A 25,392-nucleotide genomic window follows, 5' to 3' on the forward strand; every position below is an offset into this window, starting at 1 on the left:
GTAATTGGGGGTGTAAACGAGCCGAACACGAGCGAGCCCAGACTCAACTCGTGTTCGGCTTGTTTATATTTCAAGCTTAAAAAGTGTGTTTGTGTTCGGTTCGTTTGGTTAGCGAGTCGAACACGAGCCGTTCACGAACAAAGAGTCATTTTGACAACCCTAATTAGGTAGTCATAAGATGTTAAGGATTGAGTCAAGATTTAAAACATCATTTGAATTTAATTTAATAGTTTTTATTCTATTTTCTTCATTAATACTTTTAATTGATTATAAATCTTTGTAGCCTTTTAATCAGTTAAATTTTTTAAAAATACTGCTCATAAAAAAAAAATATATAATCGATTAGTAGTATTTCGAGCCAAAACGAACCGAACACGAACGAACAAATATTTGTTCGTGTTGTTCGTGTTAGGGTCGTTAAATTAGCGAACGAGCCGAACACGAACTTCTTAACAAGCCGAAAAAGAACAGCGAGCCGTTTTGACAGCCCTACTCGCAATGAGTTCTTGTAGCTGTTGTTGCAATTCCTAATACCATGCAGGTCTCAATTTGTAGGCGGGCCGCTTGGGCAACACTGATTCTGGTATGAGATCTACGATGTGATGAATGCCCCTTAGTGGTGGCAATCTCGCTATAAGAATCTCGGTGATCACATCCTGAAATTCATGCTGTAATGGCTTTAGTGGTGTTGGTATCTCACTCTCCTCAGTTCCCTCTAGCAGGGCTAATGTCAGTGCCACTGGAGGATCTCGAACTGATTATATGAAGGTGGCCCTTGGGACTAATGCCTTCTCAGTGTCACTTACACCTCTCACATCCTTATCAGGTAAAAACATGATGCGTTTCCCATTCTTTTTAAAGGAGAAAGTATTTTGATGCCGTCATGCTGAGTCTTGAGGCCGAACTATTAAGGTTTCCCCAATAGAATATGGCATGCGATCATCGGAACCACTTCACACCACACTTGCTCTTGATCTCTACCGGAATAGTTGACCAATCACTGCAGATTCACACATATCTTGTTTCCCTTCTTTAACCAGGTAAGGGAGTAGGACTAGGAATGTTTCTGCGTGACTAATTCTAATTTTTTCACCATCAGTGTGGATACCAAATTTTCACAACTTCTGCTATCGATAATCAAACAACGAACATTCTCCTTCACCGTACACTTTGTGTGAAATCATGCCTCTACTATGATTGATTTCTCTCCGACTCAGATTGCAAAACTCTCGTATGACCAACAATTCTCTCTCGTCTCTTTGGAGCTGAAGTTTTTCCTCTCGACTATTCTCTGATTCCTCATCCTCCATATCCTTGACGACGTCCTAATCTGTGAATATGACAACTCGACTCGTAGGACAAATGGAGGCTGTGTCTGAAGCTGACACCTGAAACACCTTCTGACAAGTGTTATATTGGTAGAGCTATCGTTTTCCTGCTTCTTTCCACTATGATATGTCTCGTCATTCCCATGTCCTGTCTTGCTAGCTTGTCCCGAGATAGCTTTTTTGATCGCTGTAGCTGCAGGTGAATGCCTGACTGAAGGCTGCTGCCTGAATGAAGATTGTTGCCAGTTCTATTTTTTGTCTTTCACCTTTAAGATTAAAGTTTGAACATCCCTGAGCAACCATTATGACTGTAACTGCATAACATTGCTTACAGCGTGCTTCAAGTCCCCCAGGTACCGGGCTATAATGTGTTTCTCTGACTAGATTAACTCAAATGTCATATGTAACTGGTCAAATTGTGTCGTGAAACCCTCCACTGAAAGGTCTCTCTATTGTAGGTGGTCTCAGAAACATGTCTCGACGGTAATTAGGTGGAAGATATTTTATTTGCATTGCTTTCTTTTTGTTTTTCCATTTGTAAGCTTATCACTGCCTTCTCTTTTTCTCTGTCTCTGTAAATTCTTCCACCATAAAGAGACATTTTTTTCAATTTAATGGCTACTAATTTCACCCGTTTTTCTTCTGACACCTTATATTTTAAAGATTCGCTCAACAGGTATAGCTAGTGAATAAACCCCCATTTGTATTCATACCCCATCAAATTATGGTAGATCCATTTTGATGTCGTAGTCCATGTGTCTTCATATGTGGACTCTCAGCCTCCTTTGATATTGAATTCTAAAGCGGCATTGCCGGTATTCCTCGTCACTGAGGTCTTCCCTGTAGAATAAATTCAGATCCTTGCTCTATCTCCTCTTTGACTCTCCAGATCACAGTCGAGGGTAATCTCTCCCTTGGTCTCATCATTAATTTCTGTGAGCCTCTGTTGAAGCTGACGAATCTCTCTTTGTAGCTTATCTCGGGAAGGTTCCGACATGTATTTCTGTGGTAGCATGATTAGGGTTTGGTTTTGGAAGGGGTGATTGAAGATAGAAAAAAAAATTAGTGGAGGGGCAAGGCGGATGATAGGAAACTATAGAATATAACTTGAGTTGGGTTAGTTCTGATACCAAATGATACCGGATTTAGTCTGAAAATAAGCAAATATGATTGTTATTACTGGAAATTAGAAAGAAACACCAAGGATTCATGAAACTGAAAATAAAATGGCACAGATACAAATGTGACTCAATGGTGAGGGTGAATGCGATGAAATCTAGCGTGACAACGGGTGTGGGGATGGCTTGGAGAGGCTATGGCTGTAATTAGGTAAAGGGTAGGGAGGAGGCAGCTGCAGGACATGTGCTGGCAGGTTGTGGTGTAGCAGGGAGCATGTTCTAAGGGCGTTCGCCAGCAGGGAAAGTGCAGGAAGGCAAGGGGCGGTAGTAGGGAAGGGTAGGCTGACAGGGCGGCAACAGAAATGGTGCAGGGGGAAGCTGAGCAGCAACAAAAAGGTGCAGGGGAAGCCGAGCGGCAATAGGAAGGTGCAGGGGGAGCTGAGCGGCAACATGGAAGATGTCGAATGGCGCGAGATTGACGAGATAACCACCACTTCGGAGTAGGATATATCTGAAGCACCACTCATTCTCGGATACAACCATAATGAAGGAAAAGATGCCTGATGACGGAAGCTCTGAAATCAGGAAACACGAAACTGAACCCTAAAACACTCATACAACCTCTAAATAGAGCAAAAGGAAGTGGTGGTGGTGGTGCTAGTAGTTCCCGTCCCTTGAAAACACACAAGCAGCCTAGCATTAGGCTTGAAAACACACAAGCAGCCAAGCATTAGGCTGGATCGAAACCTCTGCCGGACCTGTTGGCTGGTTCAACATGCCAAGCCACTCATCAATTTCTATCCGATAACTTTTTTAAGTTCCCTCGTGGCCTAAAATTTTTTGCAGGGATGCTTTCATCTCGGGTTCCTCATAGCAATATCATGGATTCTCTTGGGAGTCCCATTCTTGGCTTCAAAATCTTCCTGACTCGTCTTAATGTCCTCGAGAATTGATCTTCTTATGATCAAATATGTAAAGTAGATTGCAAATACTGTTTGCATCATTCTCGAGCCAAGGAAGCCTGCCCTGAATCCGATAGAAATGGTTTCGCTTCTATCTTTCCAACAAATTCAATCATTTTTTGAAGTGTTGACTGTAAAAGCACAAAAGCTCGTTAGTGGTCAGGGTTGTGCTTGTATATTACAAAATTAAAAAAATAAAGAAAAAATTACATACATACCACTTAATTCCTGTATATTTACATATTTAGCTCCTAAACTTCAATTTTTACATATATAGCATCTCACCCATACATGAAAAGGTGTATTTCACTTTTTGAAGGTTAAAATGATTGTATTTTTTATGTGATAAGAAAGCTTTAGATGGTATGAATGTAAAAAATAAAGTTTAGTTGTTTGATATGTAAATACATAGGAATTGGGTGGTATGTATGTAGATGCCCATAAAATAAAATTGAGCTGATGCAATTTTTTTAGTTTACCTTAATTTGGAAAAATAATGGTTTGATTTTCATTAAAAAATTGGCCAATTGGTTTTTAACTTGCGATCTGTTTTGGTTTGGTTTTCTGCTTCCACAAAATCGAAATGATCTTAAAACAAAACAACAGTGATTGATTTCAAAATCAATAGTACAACTCATATTTTGGAAAGTTCAGTTCTTGGAATGGTATGTAGTCCAAAGTATAGATTCTATGAAATTAAGTTTTTGAAAAATTGAATCGAATTAGTTGTAAAAAACTGGCCGGTCAGTTTTCTTGACAAAAATTTAGCCATTTTGGTTTTCAGACTAAAAGAACCATACCAAAATTATTGGTTAAAGAAAGTTTGGCCATTCAGTTGACAATAAGTCAGTTGTTTTGGTTTTCAGTGTAACAAAACGAAAACCAATTGGTTCAATCATCACGATTAGCAAATCCATTGAACCGATGTGAGACACACCTTTAATAGTGTAAATTCTTTCACCTATCAGGGAAAGGAATTCTGAGGTCCTCACACCTTCTCATTTGCAAGTCTCAGTGAAATTTGAACACTTCGCTTTGAACATCCCAAAAAGAGAATAATTTTTTCATCTCTTTTCCCAGCTAAAGTTGAGTTCTTTATTTTCGGCAAGTGGAAGTAGGGGTCCTTCTTGCTTTCACTTAATATTCCAATTGAATGTTAGAAAGTAAGCGCAAATATTTACTCAATGGAATCAATTAGAAACTAGATATTATATGGCCAGCTGCTATATTTTCTCCATTATTGAAAAACAAAAATAAAAACTCTAATAAGAAAAAAAAAATGTTACTTCTGAACTTAATGTATGCCATTCCAGCTTCATTCGAAGCCTTTCAAGAGTCCATGAACACTTAAAAGTTCACTCTCATGCAAGAATGTTTTGAATTATGCAACTAAAATAAAGGAAGCTAATCAAGAAAGAAGTGGCTATTATGCACAAAAACAATTAGAAGTGGGCTCACACATCACACCTCTCTTATTTTAGCTTGTTCGTGATGACCTATCCTTCACTTCACTGTTTACATCAAACAAAAAAATTCTAATGTTGTTTGATATTTAGATAAAATATGATTTCATAGCTATATTTTCTCTTAGTATGATTTCCTTTGTGGAGTTTGGGCCACTTTTCTAGAAGCGATCATTGAATCCACTTGCATGTATACCTTGTGAAATGGATGCATATGAATGTTGTGCTATACTGAAATACTGATCAGGCAAACAAAATCATTCACCAAAGCATAAGATAATGATATAATAGATGAGTCTAGCCAACGAAACAAAACAAAACTAGAAGAGCCATAATGACTTATTGTCACCGTATGAAATCAACCAAGCAGCGGCAGAGGCCAGTTGAAAGAGAAGAGTTAATAAAATTTTCACATATGCTTTAAATTGTGGCAACAAAAATAACCAAATGAAGACAAATTGGAGCTAACAGCATAAGCAATAGAAATCGAAATGAGATTGAAGCGTATTGTTAAAAAAATGTTCATTGTTGCCTTTAATTTCCTTAAAAAATGCAATGAAGCTGAGATTAGAGGCAGCGTGGAAGAGGGAAAGAATGTGAAAGTTGTTACCGGAGAAATAACTAGGGATTAATGCAACTTGAGCTTACAAGCACAATTTATAAGTTCATAACAACAAAAACTACGAACACTGGTGCATGATTAAAGAAGCAATTAATTTATTCCCTTATTCTTCCAAAAATTTGTGAAGAAAATCTTGTATGGACAAATATCAATAGGGAAATTTTTCTAGTTGGAGAAACATCAAAAAATTTCGCTTGCACTAATAAAGACAAAACAATGACAAAAGTAACATAAATGGAGTATAACCATGGAGGCCTGCAACAAATCACAAACAAGGATTAGTCAAGGAATTTAGCTTGTTTGCAATTTATTTTATTCATTTTAAAGGCAGGTGGTTGACCATTTAAGTGTTGAAAGGAACATTTTCCTATGTTTATTTCATTTTGGAAACATTTCAATAATAATTTTCTACCTTAACATAAAAAAAAATCACTGCCTTGCATTTCTCTTAAACTTCTAGATGTAGGCAAATGAAAGGAAGAAAGGAAGAAAAAGCCATTTTAGGAGGAGAAAAAATAAAGATTGCACTAGCATCGTTAATAATGCCAAAGCACACAAATAAAGGCAAAATACACTCACCTGCTTTAAAAGAAATAAGAAACATCATAGTCTAGTCTTTTGTTTTTTAATTCTTTGTTTCCGCACACACACAAGCGCACACATACCGCACATGCAAGACTTTGAACACAAAACCTCTTGGTTGAATGATAGCTCTCAACCACTAGGCCAATGTGACTTGCATATCATAGTCTAGTCTCTTAATTCTCCTTAAAATAGCAAAGAGCCGTATATTATATGTAGATAAGTTGAAGAGAAAATAGGTAAATCACACTTAAGCTCTCAATCTATTATGATTATTGTGGGATGGTGGGGCTAAATTAAAGAATGTGGGATATATAGGATATAGAGTTTCAAGAAAGCTTGTTCGTCTGAGGAAGGAGGGGAATCCAACCTATAATTGTGCATATTTTACATTAAATTTGATGAATCAGTCACAACGTTTCAAACTGCGTTCATCATGAACCATGTTGCAAGTTGCAAGATACTGCACACATAACATGCTTGATCAACGATAAGGATTCTAGTGTTTCATGGCTTTGGTTCTGCGTATGGTAATTCTTACACCTTTTAATGGTGTAGGGAGGCATAGATGCGCTTGGGCTAGTTTATTTCGGCGTGATGTTTGTAATTGATTGAAGCTAATTTTACTTATTTTTATGTTTTGTTTAATAAAATTTGAATGAGATGAATTTCTCAAGTTAAAAGTCATCTTGAATGCGTGAGCTGAGTTCCATTCATGAGGGCTTGCGAGTTACTCTCATTTTTTATATAAAATATTAATATTATAACTTAAAATTAAATTTCAACTGGATTTGAATATTACTTTTGTTTATAATAATGATAATATATTGTAGGATTTATGGGATGTTGAATATAAATGAAATTCATTTTATTTTAAACAAATACTCCAACTTGGTTCTCATAGTGCAGAAAACCGAAAACATCGGTGAAACACACTTAGTGAAACTTTTGAAACTCAACTCAATTTCATCCAAATCCTTACAAATAAAAAACCAGTCCCTCCATGAAGCTTAATTTTGGCAACGTGCTTTTTTTATGCATTTAGCTAACTTGATGTTATTTTCTTTGAATAAACACAAATTGTTTGGTCACTATGATTTTTAAATTATATGATGTTTAAGGTACAAAATAAATTACTTCAAGATTATAAATTGATCATTAGCATGATTAGGTTGATATATTATGTGGGGTTGAATAAATCTAAATGATTTGTAAATAAATAAGAAAAATTATAAAATAGATTTCAAATGGATAGAAATGATCCACATGATTTTAAAATAGATTAGAAAATGGTCTATATGGATAAATATCTAAATAATAATGGAAATGCTGTACTTGAATATTTTTCTTTGCTCGAAAGTAATAATCTATACTAATTTCCATCGAGAATAGATTGGAAGATTGGAGAGAATTTGCTTTGCCTTGAAAGAGACTAAGATCTATATTAACACCCCAAAGTTTTTTTTATTCTCAATGACATGTTTGTAGTCTTTTTAATCTATTATGAAATAGGCTTGATAGGCAAGGGAAATCTGAAGTAGATGAACTAAATTTCGTGGTTTATTTTGCATTCAAAACAGTACCTAAAAGCTCTAGCGCCTTCACACATAATAAAACCATGTCATGTGAGGCATTCTGGATTGGAAGTTGTTGCTGCAACTCGATAAAGTTATGTGAAGGGATTTTTCTCATTGTAGGGTTTATTAAATGACGAAAAGAATGGAGAAAGCAGAAAATGGAGGAAGCACACCACTTTTTATTAAGTATAAAATTGTTGATATATTTATAAGTTTCCTCTGTCTGCTTCAACCTCAAGAGTTGGGATAAATTCTTTGATGAGAGCTGGAAAAACAAGGAAGAGGTCTTTGAGATGGTGAAGCTTGATGATTTCGAGAAAAAGTTTCAAAAGATATTTAATAACAAGATGTAAACTTGAAGCAGTTATAGAAATTTTGATTATCATAGGTGTTGTTGTTCCTCCAGGCATAAGCATGAATAGTTAGACCATTTGTGTAATGCTCAATTCTTTATCTATGTTTTTAAAAATAATTTTTGATTTTTGCTTGTTTACCATATACAACTTCAAAATTATTGAAGTAGGAATCCAAAACAAAAAAAGAAAACATGGAGAAAGAAGAAATATTGGAAGCACAACACTTTCTATTGCATATATAATAGTCGATATAATATCTCCTTGGTTTCTTGCCAGGAGCTCAATAGGACAAATAAAATTTTTAATGATGGCTCAAAGGTCAAGAAAGAGGCCAATTAAATTGAAAATAATATGTTTTAGTTGGAGCTTGTCAGTAAGCTAAAATGAAGTTTGGAAAGATATCAAACAACAAGATATGAACTAGTGAAGTAGAGTTGTTTATTGTAATTAGTATAGGTGTTGTTGTGCTTCTAGATGCAACTATGAAAGCAAAGCATATAGTTTATGCTTTTAAAAGTGTTTTTTTGCCTCCAAGCTACAATGGGGATTCATCCTAAGGCTGACAATGATTTGATTTCGAGTGAGTTTTGCTAAACTTGAACTCAACTGTTGAGCTCATCTTGAATTGAAAGCAATTTAATTATGTGTCGAGCTAACTTGATTCTAAATATTTTGATTTTGGTTAAGCTTGAATTCTATATTTGGGTGACTTGAAATTGCGGAAAACATAAGAGTTGTCGGAGCTATTGAACTAAGAACCCTTATATGAGCTATGTTATGAAATACCAACCAACGGACCAACTATTGCTTTAAAAAATTTCTAGTCAAATCAATTTGAAAGTGAGAGTCAATTGATCTTTGATTTTGTTAAAATGGATTTAAATTCAAATATCGATCAAAACTCTATTTGAACTTGTTTAAATTGATTTTGATTAAACCTAAATAGTAAGTGAATTTTGAGTAGTTTTTGTTTCCCTTCATCCGACTCTACGTCAGAATCAATGTTTAGAAGGACGAAACTCTGAATTGAGGCATTTTGCTTTAATGAGGTGATACATAAGTCTTCAGGCAGAACGATCCGTAAGCCTCTAACTGAAAAAAAAAAAGAACTAATAGAATTTAAACAGTTTTATTAATATTCCATAAGTACACTTTTTCACATGTTTAATATTGAGGAGTGCAAGCTAGGCGAGCTTGCATTTTTTTTTTTTTTTCACTTCACTCGCAATTTTCTCATCATAAAATTCATATTTTTGTTGAACATAATTTTTTTTTGTATTTTCTTAGGTACTTTGACTTGATTATTTTAGGATTGTATCTTGTCTTCTAACATCACTAATTTTTTTAATAAACAATAATATAATATTATAGAAAGTTAGTTAGACAAAAATGTTAAAAAATGTCAGGAGAGAAAATTAAAATGAAAAATTTCAAAAGAAGAAAAAATAACACTAAAAAATGAAAATAAGTTCAATTAAAAGTCATAAAATGTTTAAAAATAATGAAATATGTATATTTTAAAAAATAGAAAAATAAAAAAAGTTCAAAAATGTTAACGAGTGGTATTATTAAAAAAATCTCAGGTAATATTTAAAAATAAAAAAAGATAATGCAAAATAAGGAAAAAATGGACTTTAGTATGTTTGTACCATAAGGCGAAGTCTGCCTCCATTGCCATAAGGAATTTTTTTTAATTCTTTTTTTTTTTTTAGTAATTTGAGAAGTCTGACTAAAATGTCTTGCCTCAAATAAAAAAGGCGAAGCCTTAAACCATTAAACTGTAAGGTTTGAGGGAATTTTTAGGAACATGATGATGAAACATCCGACAAGATTGTGTGCCTTAAACTCTTTTTTAATCCATGGTTAGAATATACTGTTTGTAGTGCACTTCTGTTACTCTCTTATTTTGATTGTTGCATTTACATCTTTGATAAACGAGTCATTTCATTTACATGGTGTGCTCGTGATTGGTCCATGTTAGTTTTTTAATTTTTCCCCTTGATTGAATGTTTGACTAAATTGTTCTAATTAAAAGATTATATAAATATATTATTGTCATCAATTGTCATACTCTCATTGTCATCATTTTATTTATGGGTCGGCGCTGACCTTGAGATTATATTCATGGAAAAGATTAGCTCTGTGTTAGGTTAGGTTTCCTATTAGACATGTAGAGTTCAAGTACTCTTCCTCAAGTCTCTTTGTCTATAATGTTAATAATTCACTTATCTATTCGAAATGAGGATTAAATGCAACCCAAAAATATTTGTAACATTTATGACAATAGTTAAACTTTGGATATTCTTTATAATCAACTTCAACGTTGTTGTGGCTTATTATATAGACTTTCTCCGCTATTCTAGCATTTTTTTTCTTAAAGAAGTCTCAGGACAAGCACTCTAGGGGTGGGGATTCATATAGGGGTAATTCTCACGTCTACTTAATAGAATATTTTGAAACAGATGTAATTCAGCTATGACCTCTATCAATGTTATAGGTTTGTTGATTGTGATATTAATCCTACCAACAATCTATTGCCTGCACTTCGAAAAAAATTTCAATTCAAAAAACGACGAGGATGATACCCAACATAGATGTTCCCCTTTTAAATGATGGATTATAATCATTAAAACACTTCTTTTCTGATTTCTCACATTTTTTATTGATAAATTTTCAGGGAAGAAGCAAGAACTCTTTTTCCACTTTCTTGTTGTGCCTTAAGCCTGATTTTATTTTATGATGGTGTGTTTTGATTTATTCATTTTTTCTATTTTCTATTTTCCTGGGTGCAATTGCTTTGATATTTCCAAGAAAGCAACTTATAATGATTGAGCAAGTGGAAAATTTACTCACCCACGAAGATACAAATCGTGGTGTGGCTGTGATCACACATTGTCATGTCACGGGTTCACCATTGAAAAACATGAGGTTCGAGGGATGTTTATAGTTTCCAAAATTAAACTTTCAGTGCAGGAGAACTAGAGACGTGGCGTTCATGATCTCAAATATTATTTGGTCATTTGGTTTGAAGTTTCAGAGAACATATTAGAATTCCTATTTCCATTTCATAGAATAAGTCCTCATAAATGATAATCAACCTGAGTCTAGATTTATTTCCATCTGGTCAATTCCATACATACCGGCTGGACTGAATAAGTAAATCACGCTCTATTTGATTAATCAGGGGAAAACAGGACATTGATTACCCATGTACCGTATCATATATAGAATATCTATTGCTGTGAACTAGGAGAAGAATTTTTGTAATTCCTACATATATAAAATATCTATTGTTGTGAACTAGGAGATGAATTGTCGTAATTCCTACATTTATAATGGTAGACCTGAACAGGCTTTGCAGGTTGATGACATTAAGTTGGAAGAAGTAGGCCCAAAGTTTGAGCACCATGAAATGTTTCCTTCTCGGACTAACACAGGTCAGTAAAATGCATTTTTTGATCTAAATGTTTCATTAATCTCTGTAGTTCTTATATCAGTTGTCTTAAACTTTTTCATCATAACCGTTTAGTAATAAATTTCGGTAGCTTGTATTTCAATTGTCTCAATTCGGCTATTCCCTTTTTTTGCAACACTTTCAAGATTCTTTTTAACCAAATATGCCTAAATTGAGGCCCTATGACGCAGGAGTTTTTTCCAGACAGTTTTCTCGCGTTACTGTATGAACTACAGTACTTAGGGAGAACATATAGTGGGAAACGGGAGTCGGGCCACCGGAACAGTCCCGTTTTCCTCTCTTATTCTTCCTTGCCTATTATCATTCTTTCATTTGTAGTCTTTCCTTATGTATGTGTGTATTAGGGTTTGAATTTGTAGTTTTTTGGTGTATTTGTTTTAGGAAAGCTACCGACGTTCGTTTTCACCCTTTGAGGGTTGTATCCGATGGTTTGGGTGGTGCTCCGTTTGTATCTCTCTCACGAGGAGGTGTTTATCTTCCTTATTCGCCTATCGCATCCTCCCCGCACCTCTCCCCACCGCCATTTCTTGCTGTAGCTTCCCGGAATAGTTTCCAACGCTACTCTTCCTGCAGTTTCTGCATTCCAGCCCACATTTCATGTGATTCAAGGGCTTCTGCTTGCTTCCATCGCTGTTCCAGTCATCATAAATCCTACCCCATTCCCACCCGCTGATGTCCTTGTCATTCCAGGCCACGTCCCTGCCGCTTAACAGCTGTTCCGGCCCTCTTGCACCGCCTCCCGACCACTTATCTGCTGTTCCACCCGGCGGGAACTCAAATTCCACCTTGTTGCTGCCCAGGACAGTAGGGACTAGCTGTTCTATTGTCATCTCCGCCCACTTACTCCGTGTTCCCTCCTTACCACCACCTTCCAAACCTCTGCCAATCACCACCACCACCCCGAGATCCCACCCTAGTTTGATTATTTGTGTCATGCATGTTGCTATTTCAAATTTCTGAGCGCTGTATTGTTGTATTTTCCCTTTTAAGTGTGTTGATTATAACCACTTACTTATTTTTCGATAATAATATAGTTTTTATTATCATGGTTTGGGTTAACTCCAGTATCATTTAATATTAGAGCTAGCCTAATTTTAGTCCTATCCGAGAATTTTTCAGCATCCTCCTTACCCCCCTCCTCTACTAAATTTTTTTTTCTTTCCTGTTCCCAAACCTTAATCACATTTTGACCTAATCCTAATTCTTCTTTGCTGATTTTCAACATCAACAACCTCAAATCAAATTCTCGAAACCATCGATTAGTCTACTACACCCTCTTTCACCTTCCAAATCTAAACCCTAGCCATGCCACCAAGGAGATACACACTCGAGCCTACCCGGGAAGAGATATAGTGGGAGATCTGTTGACTTCAGTGGAGGCTTGCAAACATTGATGATAAATCCAGTGGAAGATTACCCTCGATCGGGGTCGGGATAGTCGAAGGGGAGCCAGAAACGAGGATCAGAATCCCTTCCATCGAGAGGACATTAGTGATGCAGAAGACCGGCCACAATGTTGTGGAATCTACTATTAGAGGAGGCTAAGAGAAGAGTCAACATATGAAGAACGGGAGAATCTGAAGATGAAGTAGGAGATACAATGTCAGTTCTTACCAGCTTACTACAAACCGAAAATTCGGACTATAGATCAGAAGTGGACATACTACATCACTGAGCAACCACCACATTTACAGACAAAGTTTAACATCAGGATCTTACAATTAGAATACACCTAGGAGAACACCTAAAACGACCTTGTTAGAGGAAAAAACTAATTTAGAATGAAGAACAGGTGGAAATAATTAACATTCTTAAATCCTTAACAACCAGGAAGTATAGCAAGTGCCACAGATGTGGGCATGTTGAAATTAGACTGCACAACCAGGGGGTGATTTTTTTCACTAAGCAGGTCATTCTTGAAATTTTTGGTAATGACAACATACATTGAAAATGGTGAGGACATAAAGGAGTATCAACTTCTAGTTGAGGAGGAAAAGAGGCACATTGTTCCAGCTGAGCTCGTGTGAGAGATTCCAATGGACTTCACGCTGAGTGTCCAAGGTAATATTGAGTTCAAGGAACTGACACAAGTGACATGACAATCCCATATACGAGAAATTCAAACTATTTAGATCTGTAGACTCATTCTTGGTTTGCCTCTACTGAGGGAGGTCCAACATATCAGAAATGGAGTCCTTTTGGGCGATGTCTCAAAGACTACATTGAGTTATTCAGATGTTAGATTCAGTTCACAAAGTACCCATCAACAGATGTTTAACCAGGAGGGATGAACCCCAGCTTTGAAATGTCTATTAGGAGCTTGATTAGGAAGAAAATTCTTCAATGAGATTCAGATTCTATCAATAAAGAAGATATTTCTCTTAAGTGGTTGCTTGTGATAGGGGTGCAGCCTGTCACATAATTCACTCAAAGTTGATTTCTCCTCACATATCAGTTTATCAACTACATTCCGATGAGTACGAGGAGTGGAAGAAATAATTTACGAAGGGGATGACTCAATATTTGATTGGTGAGAATGCTCGTCTATCTATAGTGCCAACTCAGGTTGTGCTAAAAGAGGACGAATACCTATTATACCGAAATGTGCTTTGAAACGACAACACCTACTTTATCGACCTACCAAATGGCTACAATATCTCTGCTACCTTCAACTTGCCAGATTGACTCCGTGCTATGATGAGCTAAAAGCTTCAACAAATGAGATCGAAGTTTCCCCAACCCCAGGAGATTGACGTAAAAGCTTTTTCCCGCGCAATTTTCTTGCGGTATTGTAGTTGTTGCAGTACTGCGGGAAAACATATAGCGGGAATTGGGTGTTGGAACGCCGAAACAGTCTCGTTTTTCTTTCTTTTTCTTTTTTTCCTATTATCCTTAATTCCTTTTTAGTCCTTCCCCTTATATGTGTGTAGTAGTGTTTGTATTAGTAGTTTATTGGTGTGTTCTGTTTAGGATAGTCGCCGACATCCATTTTCTATCTGCGAGGGCTTTAGCCGAGAGTTTGTGCGGTGCTCTGGCTGTATCTCTCTTCCGAAGTGGTGTTTATCTTCCCTATCCCCCTTCCGCATCCTCCCCACATCTCTCCCTATCACTGTTTCCTTCTGCAACCGCTCGAAACAGTTGCCGACGTAGCTCGTCCTGCAGGTTCTGCATTCCATCCCATATTTCCTGTGATTCCAGTGCTTCTGCTTACTGCCATCACTGTTCTAGCCACCATAAATCCTCTCCCCGTCATTCCGGGCCACTTCCCTTTCACCCAACTGCTATCCTAGCTCTCCTGCATCGCCTCCTGTCCACATATCCGCTGTTCCAGAACCTTGAAAATTACATTCCTCCTTGCTGCTGCTCAGAACAGTAGGGATCTGTTGTCACTTTGATCACCATCACCATCCCGAGATCCCACCTCAGTTTGATTATTTGTGTCATGTATGTTGCTATTTCAGATTTTCGAGTGTCATGTTGATGTATTTCCTTTCAAGCGTGTTGATTGTAACACCCTATTTATTTATCATATTATGGTTTGGGTTAACTCCGGTATCACCCTATCTCTTATATCACTTTAAATTTCTATTTTTTTTGATTCCTACTTTTTGACAGTGGCCTTCTGAACCTATATCAAAATATCTACCCGTGTAATTAAAATTATTTATACCAAAGTTAACCAAAAAAAAAAAAAGGAAAACTAAAAATTATTACTGAAAAGCCAATTAAGTCGTTACAACTCACACATTGAAAAAGAAACACAACATCAAAAATAAATAAAAAAAACTAAAGTGTATCTCAAGGGTGGTAGAGATTGGCGAGGTGGGCTCGCATGGGTAGGTTGCGCAGTTGGAAGGTGAAGGATTCAACAAGTAAGGTTTCTAGAAGGCGGATGAGTTGTGGCAAGGCCTGTCAGGGTTAGAACATCAACAAGGTGGCATGGTGGATGGTTTGAGTGGCTTGAACGACGAGGACAGCATGGGGAACAGTTGGGATAGCAGCTTGCTAGCGGTGGAGGGTGATAGGGCGGTTGGAAAAGCTGGGGGTGACTGGAAACGACAAGGGGGACGGCTGTACAATAAGTAGATAGCGCGGCAGAGAGTGATAGGGGCGGTTGTATTGGTTGCGACAGCGAGGGAGGTGAATTCTTGAAGGTGGCAGTGGACATGACTACAGAAGAACAGCTTTGGCGGCTGGGCCGGGGGGGGCGAACAATGGAGGGTGATCGAAGGGAGAACACTGATGCAGATGGTTGTCCTAAACAAACTCACGCAAAAAAATTTTTGTACAAACCCTAGTACAACACATACATAAGAAACTACTAGAAAGGAATGAAAGGAAAGGAGGAAACTTGCTATTGGAAAGGAATCGAAAACGGGCTGCTTGGTTTTGTTCTGTTCTATTTTGTGAAGCGGTACATGCGCTTAGTTTGGCTCTTGTGGCGTTACTATAGCAAGGATTGTAGAAACGGGCTCCGGGTAGCTCCCGCGTTATTGGTGCCATGACTGATTGCATGGTTTTTATGATAAGTTGATCATTTTTTGGTTGAACCGAAGGTTTTTTCCATGTGTGATTTTGTTTGTATGATAATGCTTTGACATTTTACACCTCGGGACCATTTTGAAATAACCAGTTTTAAATGCAGTGTTTGTTTGGGGATGCAAGAGCATGTTAAAATGATTTTATTCTGAGACAATTTAAATGTGCAAGTTTTATTTGAACATCCTAATGTCAATCTGCAAATTGCTTTTCTAGTATATGATTAATCATGATCATACATGGAAACTAGAATTCTATATTAAAAGTTATTCATGATAAAGAAACAAATGTTGTCATGAAGTTAATTGGCTATTAAAAAATGATTGTAGTACATAAAAGCAACTTTTGGAGGATACATGATAATCATTCTCCAATTGGGGTGCAACGTGGGCTGCCTCAGTTTGATTCCACTCTAAACTAATACCTGGGAGCCAATTAGTTTTATCCTGCCATTTATTGAACCAGAATTGACGTAAAATCCTTCAAAATCAAACTAAACCAATTCTATTAATTTGTTTTGGTTTTGATTTTGGACTTGAGGAAATTATATTTCCCCAAATAATCATATTCGCACCCAAAAAAATAAAAATTGCTAAAAGGGAACTGGTTAATAAAAATAACTTTCTTCACTCAAATAATTAAAAGCAAAATTATTAAGGATATCTTCAACATATAATTCAGATATGTTTCTTGATGTTTTATAATGAAATACGAGAATCAAATACTTCAAAGATGATAACTTAGCTCATTTCATGCACATCAATCCGAAACATAGAAATAACATGCGTTCATCTCAAACCATTATGCAACAAAAATATAGAATTTAAATATTTTTTCTTAAATCTTAAGCCATATAAAGTTACAAGATGCACAAAAAACACAAATCTAAGAAACAACTATAAATTGATTTCTGCCCTCCCTTAATTACTGCAATTAGCATATCCCCTTTGTCTTTGAATAAATACCTGAAATTTAATCCAAACAAACTATAAGTTACCATTTAAATGATATCAAATAAAAATTGAGAATAAATGAACAATTAATCAGTTACTAAGACAATGAAAATTCTTTATGAAACGAGTAATAACAAGTGCCTTTATTATCATGAGTACTCTTTTTCGAATCCTCTCATCCATTAATAATCTTATAGAAAGATAACAAGTTAAGGAAAAGCAAAAATTAACAATTAACATAAGTTGGTGAGTAATAAGTGTAAATATTATTAGGAATTCTCAGTTACTTTTTGATCTGATGCAAGCTTTCTTCAATTTACATTAGAAGTGAATATGCTTTCACCCATTTATTAGTCCATAACAAGCTCGCATAATCTTGATGATGAGAAGTTAAGTCGATCAAGTATGCATCCGCTGCTTAAATGCTCACTCAGATCACTTATAGGCATATGCATTTCAAAAAATCTCCTGCAACAACCGAGAAAATACTTGTTTGGATTAACTTTCCACAAATAGAAATTGTCGAAAACCTGAGATAGATCATTATAATCAGAATAAAATTTACTTCAAAAAGAAAAAGGATGATTTGAATTTTGTGTATATTTCATGGATTATCTTATATTCTTATGAAGACAATAGAATTATATTAGATTTTAATTTAACTTATAGTTTTGTTATTGCTAATAATTTATTCAAGAAAAGAGATGGGCATATTATTACTTGTAAGAGTGGATCTAGTAAAACACAATTTGATTATTTTCTTATGAGAAAAAAAGATATTGTCGAGAATATAAAAATTGTAAGGTCTTTACAAGTAAAAATTTAAGTACTCAACATCGATTATTAATTTTGGATTTTAAAATGTAAAGTTGGAAGATAAAAAATCCCAATAGAAATGTGGAAATATTTAGAATAGTTGAGAATTTTTTGGCTTATTAAATTTTTTAATTTTATTTTAAAAACTAAAATGTTTCTTGAGGAGTGGAGGAAGAGTATTTTCATCTTTATTTTTAAGAATAAAGGAGATGCACACAAGTGTGCAAGTTATAGATGAATTAAGTTAATGTGTCATACATTAAAATTAAAGGATATAGTACTTGCACATAGTTTAAGACATGACACAAAGATTTCTCATAATTAGTTCAGATTTATTTCAGGCAAGTCTACTATGGATCCTATAAATTTTTTATAAGGTTTGATGGAGAAGTACAAAGAAAGTAAGGAGGATCTACATATGATTTTTATTGGTTTAGAAAAAGCTTACAATAAGGTTCCAAGAAAATTTTTTTGGAGAGTTTTAGAAAAGAAAGACGTTGATTTCACTCATATTCAAGTCATTAAATATATGTATACTAGAGTTATTACTTGTATTGAAACAGGAGGATTGACCAAGTATTTTTCTATTTCATTTGGATTACATCAGGGACTGGCTTTAAACCTGTATCTTTTTGCTTTAAACCTGGACATTTACAGGAGGATGTACCTTGATGTATGCTTTTCACTGATGATATCTTCTTGTGGATAAGACTAGAGAAAGAGTTCAGAGAAAATTTAAGTTATAGAGGTCTACTTTAGTCTCTAAAAGCCTTCATTTGTGTAGATCTAAAACTGAATACATGGAATGTAATCATTAAAAGGAATGAACGTTTTAGATATCTCGGGTCTATTATTCAATGTGATGGTGATATAGATGGGGATGCTATTAGTAGATTTGAAGTTGGATGGTTGATGTGGAGGAATGCATCAGGCGTATTGTGTGATAGAAAAGTACCACTATACTTGAAAGAAAATTTTATAAGATGGTCGTAAGACCTGCAATGCTTTATGGCGCAAAATGTTGGCCTATAAAAGAGAAGCTTAAAACTAAGCTAAGTGTTGCTGAGATGAGAATGCTTAAGTGGATGAGTGGCTTTACACTTAGAGATAAAATGCGAGATGAATATATCTGTGAAATGATTCTAGTTGCAGTCAAGATTAGAGAGAGTCATCTTAGATGGTTTGGTCTCGTTAAGTGTCGATCATTTGATAATCCGATTAAAAGAGTAGATGTTTTAAATTCGACCTATGTTAAGAAAGGTAGAGGTAGACTTAAAAAGCCCTTGGCATTTTGTATGGAAAATGATATTAATTTATTAGATTTAAATGAAAATATGACACTCAATAGAACACAATGGATAAAATGGATTCATTTAGCTGACCCAACTTAGTGGGATAAAGGCTTATTGTTGTTGTTGGAAAAAATTAATTATGTGGTGATTGCTTGACATTTATATTAGGGCAAAATACACAAGTACTAACCAAGCTTTTCTACATGCAGTATGGGAATAAGGAATGTGAATCTACAGCTTGCACCTATGATTGCCGCCACATGATCCAGCTGCTTTCCATGAGTTTGCCAAGCTATTCCGCCAAACATTTTTTAAATATTCATTAAATTCTATTTCACTTGAAAAAAAATGATCCATCTATTTTTTTTTAAGAAAATAACGTGTATTGTCTCATATAAAGATCAGGACTATAGGTTTTTCTATTTTTATTTGTTGTTCTAGAAGAGTTGAATGTTTAATGTATATCATTAAATTGCTTACAATACTTCCATTATTTTCTCACGACATGAATTCTTGTTTACACTTTAATTCTTCTCATTTTTCTTTCACATTTAAATTTAAATACTAAGCACAATTCCTAAGAAATATATTGCACTATTCAAAGTTAGAAATGCCTTTTCATTCAATTTTATCTTAAGTGATAAAAAACAACTGCATTTGAACTTGCATTTGTGAGTTTAAAGTCTTATCTATTTCCCCAATTCAAAATGCATGATTTCAGTTATTTTTTTAATACTTTCACCCTTGCGATTTGTGATATCACAGATGTTAAAGGATCCTTTTATGAAGTTTCCATTCTTTTCTATTAAAAATTGCTATGAGGCATAAGTGAGAAAACTTTTGCGTAGACGCCCAATAATTAGCTGTTAAGCTAACATGGGACTTCTTTTTCAAAAATTTCTTATTTAGCACTACCTTCTATTGACATTATGAATCAATCTTGAGTGTTGTAAAATTCTTACTAGTTATGGAAAATCTTGTTTTCAATAATCCTTAATTTTAACCCATTCATAATTGTTATTTGACAAGTACTTTTGTGAAATTCATGCAATCAACCCACCCAAATTTATGTGTAGGCCACTATCTTCTTGCCCAGATTTTTGTGTGTCGTGTTGTTGTGTTTTTCTTTTCAAGTGTGTTGGTCGTGACCATCTATTGGCTTTCAGTAATAATATTTGTTTTTCTTATTGTGGTTTGCGTTAACTTCAATAGCTAGCCCAACTCTAGTCCTATTATAGAATTTCTAGCATACTCAAACCTACCAATGGGAACCTTCTATGGAAGATGTGCGTCAGAAAGTGCTTCCACTGCAACTGAGGTTTGCTGCCTTCCAGAGAAGGCAATCTGGGATGGTCACCATTAGCTACAATGGTGACTTGCTAGATTGAAGGAATGAAATGAATCTCTTCTAAAATACAGATTCCAGAGTTGATGAACCTCTACCCCGAAAATTTGATCTGAAATATCTGAGAAGCCAAAATTTTTAAGTACAGTGGATTTGCCACATTATGATGGTCACTTGGATTCACACAAGATCATTGAGTGGCTTCAGACGGGAATTTTTCTTAATGCCAGGAAGTTCCATCATATATAATAGTAAAATTAGTCGCTAATAAGGTAAAGAAGAGTGCATTATTTAGGTGAGAAAGTTTGAAGCACTTACGCCAATGTGAGGGAAAAGATAAGATTGCTATCTGGTCCAAGTTGAAACAAGAAATGAAGAGCGAATACCTACGAGCTCACTATAGATCAGATTTTGAGACCCCAACTTTAAAAGTGGAGAGACCGCATCATCGAGCGACCAACACATTTTATAGGTAGAGTTCAACCCTAGGATCTTATAGCCAGAGTACATCTAGGGGAACATCCAAGTGGACCCTGCTTGAGGAGAAATTGATTTAGAGTGGAGAGCATGTGAAACCAGTCCTCATTCCCAAATCAGTCTCAGCCAGGAAATGTTTGAAGTTCCATGGGTTTGGGCAGAACGAATTAGATTGCAAAACCAGGAGAATGATCTCTTTCACTAGTCAGGGAGCAATAAAAGAAATAAATGGTGATCCGGGAGAAGATAGAGACTTCATAGAGGATTATCACCTTCTAGGTAACGAGGAACAAATGTCATCAATACCAGTTGAATTTAGAAGTGATATTCCAATTGAGTTGACAATGTCAGTTTTAGAAGGTAGTGACTACTAGGTAATGGGCATTCAGGTAGAGTATGAGGTTGTTGTGTCTCAAACTTCTTTTTGGCAGATGTTGAGAAGAGTATTAGTAGGAATGACATTATATATTCAAAAGGGTCATGAGTTTGAGGAGCCGATACCGGACATAAGGCAATCTCAGATAAGAGGATTTTAGAATTTTTGGATATATAACTCATGTCTCGAGTTGATTCTGCTGAGGGTGGTCCAGTATGTCAAAGATGGAGCTTTTTTGTGCCACATATTAAAGACTTGATGGAGTCAGTTGGGTGTTAAAATCTGTTCAACAATGTACCCCGACGTATGATCAAGCAGGAAGGATGAACTATAACTTCAAATTTTCTTTGAAGCATGATGGGGAAGAAAATTCTACAATGGGATCTAAGTCTTACCGGATAAGATAAGGCCTCTCCTAAGTGGTTGCTAGTGAGAGTTGCTCAGTCTACTATATATTTCATCCCAAAGTTGATTTCTTCTTGCATACTTATTTATCAGATACATCTACTCAAGTATATGGATTAGAAGAGACAAATTGTAGATCTAATGACTCGAGAGTTATTTTATGAAAATCTATATCGATATGCAACTCCAGCTCAAGTTATGCCAAAAAAGAATGAATAATTATTCTATCAAGATGTGCTTCGGAATTGCAACGTCTACAAGATTGACTTACCGAGAGATTATGACATTTTTGCCTCCTTCAACTTGGTCGACTTGAAGTTATATTTCAAGGAGACAAGCTTTTGACAGATGAGGTCGAACCTCCCCCAATTCCAGGAGACTGACGCGGGCATCTCTCCCACACCGACATGGGACATCCAAAGCAGAGGCGGGATTGCATTCGTGCGTGCGATACTTCCATGAATTGGACGAGGGAGGCGGGTCACGCTAACGACTTTGAATCGAACCGAGTGACCTCCCTTTGATTTCTTTCTAATTTTCAGCATGTTTTCTTTTTTCCTTCTTTTTTAGTCATTTCCTATACATGTGTTGTATAGGGTTTGGAAGGAAATTTTGTCGTGTTTCTGTTCAGGACCGCCGTCGACATCCCGGTTTCTCCCTTATAGGGTTGTATCCAAGGGTGAGTGGTGCTCTTGCTGTATCTCTTTCTAAGATGGTGATTCTCCTCCAAGGGTTGAGTGGTGCTCCAACTGTATCTCATTCCCAAGGTGGTATTTGTTCTCTTCTATCCTTCCTTGCACCTTCCTACATTGTTTCCCCTTCATCCAGTTTGCTGTCTCCTTGCTACCACCCCCAGAAAACAGTGCAGCAACCGTTTTTACCGCTGTCCCCTGCCATCTAGCCCCGGTCCAGCCATCCTTTCCCTCCCCACCTCCTGTTCGGCTGTTTCAGCCACTTGAACCGCATCCCTGCAACCTAGCTGCTGTTCCAACCTGCACTGCCATGATTTTTTCTGCAGCCCATAACCACCCTTAGCCGCTGTTCTTTTGCTGTCCAGCCCACCTATCCCCTTGCTACTTTCTCTTTAAACCCTCGCCGATCACAACCACCACCTGTTTTTGTCGTGTCTTGTTATTTCAAATTTTCAGGTGTCATATTGTTGTATTTTTCTTTTCATGTGTGTTGGTTGTAACCGTCTATTGATTTTCAATAATAATATTTGTTTTTCATATTATGGTTTGGGTTAGCCCAATATCAGAGGCTTTGAACTTTGCCAAGATGGGCAAGTGTTATTTTGCTTGATATAGACTTTTATCGAGGTTGGAGCATGTAAAGCATATAAATTAGCTGATGCTTGTATGCATTTTAAGTTATGCCAATTCCATCAAATTGAATGGTTTGAAATATATTACATATTTGAAAATGTTCCCAAATTAAAGATTAGCTAAAAATTTGAGTTGATATTCTGATCATTGGTATCTAAACTACTGGTTTAGGCTTTCTCGTTGGGTTTCTGTTGACTTGGTTGTGGTTAGTGGTGCAACTTGTAAGTATAAGCTGCTTTTATCCAGCTAATGCCATTAAATTTATATTATTTGCTTAGCTGCATAGGTAAAAAGTCAGTTTAGGTGGATTCATGTAAGCTGCACAATTACTGTCTTCATGATTTGTTACATGCTTTTCCATTGGATAAGCAAAGTTCTGTGGTTTGTATCTCCTGTTTTTTCCTCTGAAGAAGCTGTTGTGAGGCTTTTGTACATGATGCTGCATCATAAAAATTGCTTTTAATCAACGTATTAGCGGCATTTGTGCTATGAAGGGAGATTCTAGTGTCATTTAGTCTTGTCATAGCGTCACATGTCAGTAACATGATCAATTACCTTATGCACTGACTATGATAGCAAGCGCATTCATGATTGGTTTTCTTATTACCAGGACTATGGTAAGTAGTTCTGCAGCATAGAACTGATCTAAACTGGTTTCGTCACTTTTGCCAAATTAAACAGCGGGCACTATATTTTTTATTTTCGTTAGAACCCTTGTTTCTTTTCTTTTTTTTTTCCTTTAGATTTTTTATATATCTTTATTCTCCCTGTTAAAACATGAAATTTTTTCCGTATTAGGTTCCTCTATTGTTATCTTGCTTCTGCTTAATATGATTGAATTCTTTTCACGTGCTTTGATATTTTTTGCTTCAATGGATATTATATACTTATAAATATTTTTTTTTCAATTCTTCATCTGTATGCAAACTAATTTTCTTTGCTCTCATGAACTCTTTAGGAAACATTCCTTGTTATATTTTTGTCTAATAGCATTTGATTGCTTTGCAGAATTTGTGCAAGTTTTCTCTCGTTCGCACCTAAAGACGAGGGTATGGGAACGTGGTGCTGGTAAGTAGTAATACTAAAAAAAATGCCCAAAAAATAGTTAACATGCTTGCTAGCTTTCTTAGAATCAATATTATGGGAGAAAATCTAGTTTATGATGATTTTTTCTCATTTTATGGGTTATAGCTGTTATGGATTGTGAATCAGTATATGTTTTGGATCTTAGCATTTTCATTATCATGTCAAACTCTTTGTGAAAGGTCATTTGGTTGGTTGAAGTTAGAACTTATGTTTTGAAAAATGGATTTGTTACCTCAATTATTTGGTTGGATGCAGTAAGAAACGAACGATATTTTCAAACTCCACAAATCATCTCCATGTTTCATAAGAAAGTTATTGATTTCATTCTCACCCTTAAAAAGGAGTTAGTAAAATCAGTGTTTTTATTTACACGCAACTGAATGAGCCTTAAGAGTATGTGTACTGACAATTTTATGTTTTTTGGAATATTGATTCTTACAAGCCTAGATTTATTGTAGGAGCAACGCTAGCTTGCGGAACTGGAGCTTGTGCAGTCGTTGTTGCGGCAGTTCTTGAGGGGCATGCTGAGAGGGTATATTTAGTATTCATGATCTTACTTAATTTATTTTCTAAGATACGTTTGCATTGCTTCTTCGATAACTGTTCCTAATGTTCTTCTAACTTTAGATCTGCACCGTTGATTTGCCTGGTGGTCCTTTGGAGATTGAGTGGAGGGAGGAAGACAATCACGTTTACATGACTGGCCCAGCTGAGAAAGTGTTTTATGGTTCCATTCCTCTTTAGCAATTCCCCACACTTTCAGGAACTGGCCATATCTGAATGCTTGTGCATGCTTATGAATGTAAGCTCTCAAAAACCTTTTTCATATATAGAAATTGAAAAAGTAATTTGAAAACTGTTTATCATTTTGTATGGATATAAATCTTTATTTAAGATATGAATTTTTGCTGTTAATTGTTGAAGTTCTGTAGTACATAATAAATAATAGGGGCATTTACATACATACAACAATTCTTTTATATGCATATCTATCATCTAAAGTTTCATATTTACATACGTAACACTCAAATCTTTGACATCACATCAAAAACACCACTTATTAACTTTTTAAAAGTTAAATAAATGTTTTTAATACCAAGGTGTCATAAATGTAAAAATAAAATTTTAGGTGTTATATATGTAAACATGCATATGAACTGTAGTATGTATGCAAATTGCCCAAAATAATACAAATAGTTTTTTTTTTGGGGGAAGTAGTCATTAACTGAAGTTTGTATCCATGCTCTTTAAATTGCTCAAACTTTTTGTGAAATTAGTACTTGTAAGATTTTGGA

General features: G+C 35.6%; 1 protein-coding gene across 1 annotated transcript in view; it reads left to right on the forward strand.

Moving 5' to 3' along the window:
• Positions 1–25,020, forward strand: part of LOC110024184 (diaminopimelate epimerase, chloroplastic) — a 61,115-nt gene extending 36,095 nt beyond the window's left edge. The window contains exons 6-9 of the mRNA XM_020723996.1: positions 11,361–11,445; positions 24,020–24,079; positions 24,556–24,629; positions 24,725–25,020. Coding sequence (XP_020579655.1) covers positions 11,361–11,445; positions 24,020–24,079; positions 24,556–24,629; positions 24,725–24,841 — 336 coding nt within the window. The 3' untranslated portion in view covers positions 24,842–25,020. The remainder of the gene's footprint in view (positions 1–11,360; positions 11,446–24,019; positions 24,080–24,555; positions 24,630–24,724) is intronic.
• Positions 25,021–25,392: the final 372 nt, after the last annotated feature.

This window comes from Phalaenopsis equestris, unplaced genomic scaffold, assembly GCF_001263595.1.
Source record: "Phalaenopsis equestris unplaced genomic scaffold, ASM126359v1 Scaffold000250, whole genome shotgun sequence".
In the NCBI taxonomy this organism is placed as follows: Eukaryota; Viridiplantae; Streptophyta; class Magnoliopsida; order Asparagales; family Orchidaceae; genus Phalaenopsis; species Phalaenopsis equestris.